General features: G+C 52.6%; 1 protein-coding gene across 1 annotated transcript in view; it reads left to right on the top strand.

Moving 5' to 3' along the window:
* RHBDF1 (rhomboid 5 homolog 1) overlaps positions 1 to 5,887 on the top strand; it is a 21,495-nt gene extending 15,608 nt beyond the window's left edge. Inside the window, exons 9-16 of the mRNA XM_010177934.2 lie at positions 582 to 743; positions 851 to 951; positions 1,744 to 1,807; positions 2,247 to 2,341; positions 3,281 to 3,356; positions 3,879 to 3,979; positions 4,245 to 4,398; positions 5,130 to 5,887. Of these exons, the coding sequence (XP_010176236.1) occupies positions 582 to 743; positions 851 to 951; positions 1,744 to 1,807; positions 2,247 to 2,341; positions 3,281 to 3,356; positions 3,879 to 3,979; positions 4,245 to 4,398; positions 5,130 to 5,549 (1,173 nt within the window). The 3' untranslated portion in view covers positions 5,550 to 5,887. The remainder of the gene's footprint in view (positions 1 to 581; positions 744 to 850; positions 952 to 1,743; positions 1,808 to 2,246; positions 2,342 to 3,280; positions 3,357 to 3,878; positions 3,980 to 4,244; positions 4,399 to 5,129) is intronic.
* Positions 5,888 to 8,033: the final 2,146 nt, after the last annotated feature.

The raw sequence follows: 8,033 nt of genomic DNA, 5'->3' as shown, positions 1-8,033 counted from the left end.
GTGAGTGCTGTTGGCTGGGACTGTTGGTGGGCTGATGGGGGACTGTGCGTTGCAGCTGTGCCACCCCAGGGACCTGAGCCCTCGCGGCTTGGAGCTTGGTGCTAGCAGCTGCACTGGTTGGACTTCCCGTGGAGCCCTGCTGTCACTGGCAGGGTGCAGGGGTGCTCTGGGCCCCAGCCACCCTGCAGCGTGGGCTACCTGGAGGCCGGGGTGGACCCTGGCACTCTGGCTTTGCACCCTGTTCCTACAAAGCCAAGCACGGGGCTAGAGAAAATGCAGGAGTTGCATGGTGTGTGTGACAGCTTTCCTGATGCCATTTTCTCTGGGAGAGGCTGTTCTGTCCCAAATTTTCCTTTCCCAGTGACAGCCCTGTCCTTTCTGAGGCCATGGGCAAGGAGATCCCTGAACTTTTGTTCTGGGCTTGCCTTCTTCAAAGCAGTATTGAGAGTATGCCTGATGTGTGTTGGGCTTCATCACGCAGGACTTGTCCCTGGTCTCTTGAGTCCTGATAGGGGTACCCCTTGCAGTTCCCCCAGCCTGCTCTGCCCCTTGGCTCAGCTGAGTGTTTCCATCTCTGCCAGGAGGCCTTGATCCACCTAGGGGCCAAGTTCTCCCCGTGCATGAGGCAGGACCAGCAAGTGCACAGCTTCATCAGCGCCAAGCGGGAGAAGGAGAAGCACTCGGCTTGCTGCGTGCGGAACGACAAGTCAGGCTGTGTGCAGACCTCAGAGGAGGAGTGCTCGGTGAGTGTGGTGGCCCCTTTTGTGCTGTCCCTCCTGGCTCAGGGCCACTTCTATTAATGCTTCTCCTACTTTGGGCTTCGTGGTGACACCTCCTCTCTCTCCTGCAGTCCACGTTGGCCGTGTGGGTGAAGTGGCCCCATCACCCCAGCACACCAATGCTGGCAGGAAGCAAGAGGCAGTTTGGGTCTGTTTGTCATCAAGACCCCAGGTAGGTCCTGCCTAGCCTGGCTGCCACCCTTGGGGGGACAGAGCTGCTGTGACAGTAGAGTCAGAGGGGCATGGAGTCCCAGGCCAGTTGGTTGCTGGATGGGACAGCAGCTGCTCTGGAAAGCAAGGGACATGGGGGCAGGGATGTCCCTGCCTGCCCTGATGGCTGCAGGGGAGGCTGAGGCAGAGCGTGATCATGTTTCTGCTCACCCCTAGTCTCCCTGGTTGTTGGCTGCCCACCTGCACTGCGGCCTGTTGTGAGCTGTGGGTGCCTTCCTCATCCCTCTCCCCCTCCTCACCTGCTCCTCGCACAGGACCCCCTCTTGGGGTACAGCAGTCACGTTCACAGCACACCTCTGCCCCAGAGCCCTGCCAGCTGCTGGGTGCTCACAGCACACCTCTGCCCCAGAGCCCTGCCAGCTGCTGGGTGCCACAGCACACCTTTGCTCTTGGTCACCATGGGTTGATGTAGAACTGAGACCAGCTGAATGTCCACCTTTGGGGTTGTGTCCACTGGGAAAGGAGCCAGGGAGTTGCTGGGCAGCTCTGTGCTCTCAGACAGCTGCCTTTGTGCTGAAGCTCTGATCTCTGCTCACTGGAAGGAGGCTGTGGCTTTGACCAGCGCAGCCTTGGCTCATCTGATGTAGCGTGTCCTCAGCCCCTTGCCAGGGACAGAGGGGAGCTGTGGGACTGCAGCCTGGGGACAGGGACAGTGTCGTGGCTTCCTGCAGGGTCCTGCCTGCTGCTGGGGAAAGTTATTTCTCAGGCTGATCTCTGCTTTCTGTTTCTGCAGAGTGTGTGAGCAACCAGCCTCGATGGAGCCGCATGAGTGGCCAGATGACATCACCAAATGGCCGGTGAGCATTGCTGGTGGCACGGAGCCCATCCAGGCAGCTGGAATATGGCATTTGTATCCCCCTGTGCAGAGCCACAGCTGTGTTGGTGGAAGGATGGGGTCTCTGGTGCAGCCTTCTGCTTGTTGTCACAAACACCAGATCAGGACAGCCAGGGCTCTGTCTAGCCGAGGCTCAAAGCCCTCCAGCAACAGAAGTTGCCCTGTGCCACCTAAAGCCCTGGGTCCTTCCAGGGTGATGGAGACCGACTTGGCCTCGGGGCTGTTTTCATCCCTGGGAGGAGGAGGTGTTGACTGAGGCTCAGGCAGGTGGGGTGTCAGGCACCATCCTGCTCTCAGAGGGTGTGTGTGGGACTGGCTTCTTCCCAAGGGGCTGTTTTGACTTTACCCAAGCAGCAAGCAGAGCCACAGCTGTGTGACTGCAGCCTGTTGTTGTTTTCCAGATCTGCACAAAAAACAGCGCTGGGAATTACACCAACCACCTTCACATGGACTGTGTGATTACAGGCCGGCCCTGCTGCATTGGGACCAAGGGAAGGTAATGGGCTTTACCTGTATGGAGGGGGGCTGGTGTTGGGGTGAGACAGGGGGACCTGTTCAGGTTGTAGACTCAGCCATTTGTCCTCCTTGTCCTTCCCACACGCAGACCTGAGCCCTGCTGGGAAGGGGAGCTGGACTGGGAGCCATGACAGGTCTCTGAGACAGAGCAGGACTCTGGGCTGAGCAGGAGATAACAGCCAGCCCCAGTCTTTGGTGGGGCAGGGTATCTCGCTCAACTGGTCCTGCAGTTTGGAGGGACTCAGATCCCAAGGGATTAAATACTTCTGCTGAGGACTTCTCTTCTTTTCCTTGGGAATGGCCAGCTGGGTCCTGACAGGCTACATTGTCCCCAGCCTGGCATCCCAGAGCATTCAAGGAGATGTCAAGAAACAACCTGCTGTGTGTTTGCCAAGGAGGAAGATGCTGTTCTTCCTTATGTTGCTCCTCAGCTTGAGTAGTACCTAGTGTTTGGGCCTGGCTTTCCCCACTAGGGAGAAAAGTCAGTGCTGCCCCAAGGAGTTTCTCTGTCCCTGAAAGTCAGGACCAGGACACTCTGGGCCTAGCCCCCCCGCCTCCACTGTCCGAGGCACAAGACTCCCCCAGTCCCAGAAACACATCTTCCCCAAGCTCTGGTGGTTCTTTCCCAGCTGTACCTAGCTCAGCTTTAGCACTGGTTTTGGAGCCCCTGTACGCAGGGCGTTAGTCTTTGGAGGTGACTTGGGCTTGCCTGTAGCAGGGAGGCAGGTGAGGGGTACAGAGGGTGGCACTGGGCTCAAGTGAGAATGTGTTAAACACCACAGCACGTCTGGGGCAGCTGAAGGCATCAGTTCTCATAGGCAGACTTGGGGGAGTGAGTGGCCTGGGAGGGCACAGGATGGTCCATTGTGCCTTCCACATGTGACATGTTCTTCGTTTTGATTACTTGTGACCCCTCTAGGTGTGAAATAACCTCCCGGGAGTATTGTGAATTTATGCGGGGCTATTTCCATGAGGAGGCAACACTCTGCTCTCAGGTAAGTGTGGAGTTGAGGGTTTGTGGAGCTGCCCTTCTCCCTCCTCTTCCCCTTAGCAGCTTGGCAACGTCTGGGGGTGACTGTGCTGCAGTGTAGGTGGGAGTCCTGTGTCCTGTCCCACCCTGAGCCTGGGGGGAAGTTGCTGATCCAGACTGCAGTGGCAGAGCTGGCTGCATCTGTCCCTCTTTGGAGACCAGTTTAGGACTTGAGTTGGCAGCTGTGAAAGCCCAACACAGGACCACGATGGAAGCAGCAGGAGAATGCAGCCTTCCTGCTCCAGTGGCGAGCAAATGCACGTGTCTCAGTTGTGTATGTTGGGGTGAAGAATGAGGACAAAAAGCTTTAAGGGGGAATGGGTGGGGTCCTGGTGTGGGAGACAGGAGTTGGGACTTGATACAGTGGAGAAGAGGGAGGAGACCCCCTCTTTCAGAGCTGACTGCAGTCTCTGCCCTGGCCTTACCCCCTTGGTAAAGGGCCATGCTGGCTGGCACACCTCACAACCCCACCCCACTTCTGCCCTAGGTGCACTGCATGGATGATGTCTGTGGGCTCCTCCCTTTCCTAAATCCAGAAGTCCCTGACCAGTTCTACCGCCTCTGGCTCTCACTTTTCCTCCATGCTGGGTAAGCAGAGGTGCAAAACTTCCACTGTCTGAGTGGGGGAACCCTGGGATTGCTGTGAGGCTTGTTCTGGCAGTCCCTCCCCTGGGGAACACCGGGGTGCTGAGCTGTTGTCCTGGCTGAGGTTCACTATCCTGTTTGCTGGGCGGGATGTTGGAGGCGTGGGCAGGGCCAGAGCAGGAGCTCTCAGCGAGGCTCAGCAAAGAACACAAGCACAGGGGTGACTTCAGTGGCTGCTGCTTCAGCTCCTGTACTCTGAACTTGGCAGGATCCTGCACTGTCTGGTTTCAGTCTGTTTCCAAATGACGATCCTGCGGGACCTAGAGAAGCTGGCAGGATGGCATCGCATCTCCATCATCTACCTGCTCAGTGGCATCACTGGGAACCTTGCCAGTGCAATATTTCTACCCTACAGAGCAGAGGTGGGTCTCCTGCAGACTAGGGTCCTGGTAACAACATAAGCCTTCTCTCCATGCCTGTGGCTCTTGGGCACATCTCTGCAGCACGTGCCTTGTGCAGATTTGTATCTAGAAGACAGCACCACACCATCATCTAGCTGCTGAGCACTAACCTGGGCAAGCAACTGGCCCGCTCTGGCTGCAGTAAGGCTGCTGCTCATAAGGAATGGGGGATAGGAGCAGCCCCTGGCAGGCTGGGGATTGAGAGCTGTTCCTGCTCCCAGAGACCCTCCACATGGGAGCAGCAGGCAGGAGAGGGGCAAAGAACAGGGCTCACCTTTCCCACAGCCTGTTCCTCCAGCCATAGCTGGAGAAGTCTGATGTGACTATTCAGCTTCCCTTCAGAAGACTGCGTGGCAATGGTGCAACAGGCAAAGTGCAGGATGGGTGGGGGAAGCCAGGAAATTGCCTTCAAGGGCTTCTCCTCTCTGGTGACTTAAACCACATCTGCCCTCCTTAAATATGAAATCTGTCCCAGTGATTGGTGGCCTCACACCTACTTTGATCCTAAATCAGACCAGGCCCCTTTATTCCTTGAATCCCATTATAAGGATGAAGTTGCAGGCTGTGACATCTCTTTCCCAAGAAACACAACAAGGAGTTGAGTAACAAGTAACTGTAATGCCTGGAGCTGGCTGCAGAAGCCAGGCAGATGGTACGTGCCTGATGTTACCTGTAATGTTCTTCTTCTGCAGGTTGGCCCTGCAGGATCCCAGTTTGGGATTCTGGCCTGTCTCTTTGTGGAGCTCTTCCAGAGTTGGCAAATCCTGGCACGCCCATGGAGGGCTTTCTTCAAGCTGCTGGCTGTGGTGCTCTTTCTTTTTGCCTTTGGCCTCCTGCCTTGGATTGATAATTTTGCTCACATTTCAGGATTTATCAGTGGTTTCTTCCTCTCCTTTGCCTTCCTGCCCTACATTAGCTTTGGGAAGTTTGATTTATATAGGAAGCGATGCCAAATCATAGTTTTCCAGCTCATCTTCATTGCACTCTTCTCAGGACTTGTGATTCTATTCTATTTCTACCCCATCAAGTGTGAGTGGTGCGAGTTCCTTACTTGTATACCATTCACAGACAAATTCTGCGAGAAATACGACCTGGACGCGCAGCTCCACTGAAAGCAAAGTCTGGCTTCTCGAGCAGGCACTGGAGATGGCCTGTCTTTGCGTTTGCTGTGCCAGTTCCATGTGGACAAAGCCTCTAATCCAATGACACTTCTAACCCTGCCCGTGGTTAATTTAAACTGTCTCCTTAGCACTTGGCAGGCATGTTTTGCCTTATCTCAGAAGACTCTGAAAACAGAACGTTTGTGCCTTGTTCAATTGTATTGAACCTTTTCTGCTGCCATTATTTTTATTACACTAGTTTCAATACTACATTTTTAACCAAGAGTTGTTTACTACTGCTAAGGTGGTGATTAAATGGTAAGGTAGCGTTTTAGCTACTGCTAATTGTTCTGCACAGTCTGTGGCTATGTTTATTACTTTCTATCACCTAAGCTCTTTCCTGTACAAGTAGAATCAATCCTTTTCTGGCACCCACAACAGTCAGACACAGATTTGCAGCTGGAAATAATGGCCTTAAAAATCTCAGAAAACTAGAAGATCTCTTTAATCAGTAAAAGTGCATTCCACAGCCAGCTCTGAGGCAGACATTTCAAAGAGCAACTGCAGAAAACATGTGAGAATGTCCATTCAGCTGGAGCTTGTTTCTCTTTGTAATGTTACAACCTTTTCCTCCAGGAAAATCCGGAATCCACAGTCTGGTCTTTGTAGGGCTGGATTCTCTGCTCTCTCTGTTAAAGAAAGAAAAGAGTTGGCAGTGACAATAGTTACTGCATGCTGGGTGTTCTTATCACCACACTACTGTGCCCACGCTGTCCAGGGAGGATCCGCCAGTGCCAGAGGTGACTGCAGGTTGTAGGCACCATGGGGCAGATGGCTTCTGGCATGGCACACCTTTTATTATTATTATTATTATTATTATTGCAAATGTGGCAGCATTGAAAGAAGAAAAAAAAAAAGTTACTGTGGTCACAAAGCAACAGTTTGTAACCCAGTGAGCTGGAGCCACAGAACAAAAACCAAAGCATTTGGAAAAGCTGCTCTGACCCCTGCTCTTCAGACACCGTGATTGCACTTTCAGATGTGGAGGGGAAGTGGACACAATTTTAAACTTACTAAACTCGAGAGTCCTGGCCCCATCTTGTGTTTGTGTGCACAGCTTTCTAAAAATAGCAGTATACTGCCAGAATTCTGTCTGCATAGGTTACAAACGGGTAAATATACATGCTACTAGTGCTTCCTGTGCTGGAAGTGTTCTTAAAGGCAGCAGTGGCACAGAAATACTGTGACCAAAAGTTGTCTAATACTGCGTCCTGTCTTCCAAGAACAATGAACTGGTTGAACTCAAGTTTCTATAAACCAGAAAACAGAGAAGCTGGGAATCAAAAACTAGAGGATACATAAGCTAAGGGCCCTTTTCCGAACTCAGTGCAGTTTGCCATAATTGAGAAAAATGGCTCAAACTCCACCCACTGTGAACAGCAAAGAACATGCTGTGTGTGCTTGTTGGATGTGCTTGTGTGCACCCACAGAACATTTATGTTAGCTGCAGTGCTCTGAATGGTAGAGGAGCACTAGGGGCAGGGGGGGAGAGCAGTCACTTGGGCACACAGAAGGACCAAATGACCTGGGGGAGGGTGATCACCTGTAGCACAGAGACCCCCCCCCATCCTCCTAGGGATTAGTTAGCACCCAGCCACATTCCTGACAGTGATTTCCAGACATGCAAGAAGCCTAAAAGAAAGCAAGGTCCTAGAAGCAATCACAAGGGCAAACAATGGAACACTGCATTTTGAGTCTCAAGACATTATGGGAACACATTCAGGGTTTGAACATAAAATCAGGTTAGAGACACACCACTGCCAGCACTAAGATATTGCTGCTGCTCCTCATGTATAGTACCTGGAATAGTACCTGAATTATCATTCCCTGCCCTGAGAGAAGCACAAGCACCACAACCAGGACATAGAAATAGAGCACAGCCAGGGCACAAGCCTAATGCAGACACAGGCACTCAGAAATGCTCTGCTGCACAGCAGAGAGCGGCACCACCAGCCTGTAGGCACCACAAGCCTGAACACTAAGGCCCAGGGAAGAGGAAGAAGAACTGGAAACTCTTAATGGACACTCCAGACTCACCTGACAGGTTACTTTCGAAGCTTCTTTACAAAGCTGACCTCATCCCGGTTTCTGATGCCGTACCTGAACAGAGAGTGATGCTGTTACATGCCAGTTTCCCAGGAACCACAGCCTTTGAAATCCTTTAGCCTCCTCTTTCCCAAGGGGAGATAGATTCCTACAATCACGTGCTGTGTTTCAATGCAGGACAAGTTAAAATTCTCACTTGTGCATGTAGAACATGTTGCCAGCACAGGAGGATCTGATCACCTGCCTTTTTAGCTGTAACATCCCCTTAAACGCAATGTTTGTCCCCCATGGCTCATTCTTTCAGAGACAGCTTTAATTAGGGCTGTCTTGCTAAATTTTTAGTACTTCAGACAAGCTTTTCATCCTGGTCTGCACACAGGCTGGCAAACC

The sequence above is a fragment of the Antrostomus carolinensis genome, unplaced genomic scaffold (assembly GCF_000700745.2).
Source record: "Antrostomus carolinensis isolate BGI_N321 unplaced genomic scaffold, ASM70074v2 scaffold27421, whole genome shotgun sequence".
NCBI classification, from domain to species: Eukaryota; Metazoa; Chordata; class Aves; order Caprimulgiformes; family Caprimulgidae; genus Antrostomus; species Antrostomus carolinensis.
Note: the sequence above shows the minus strand (reverse complement) of the source record. Positions and strands in the feature narration are given on the sequence as shown.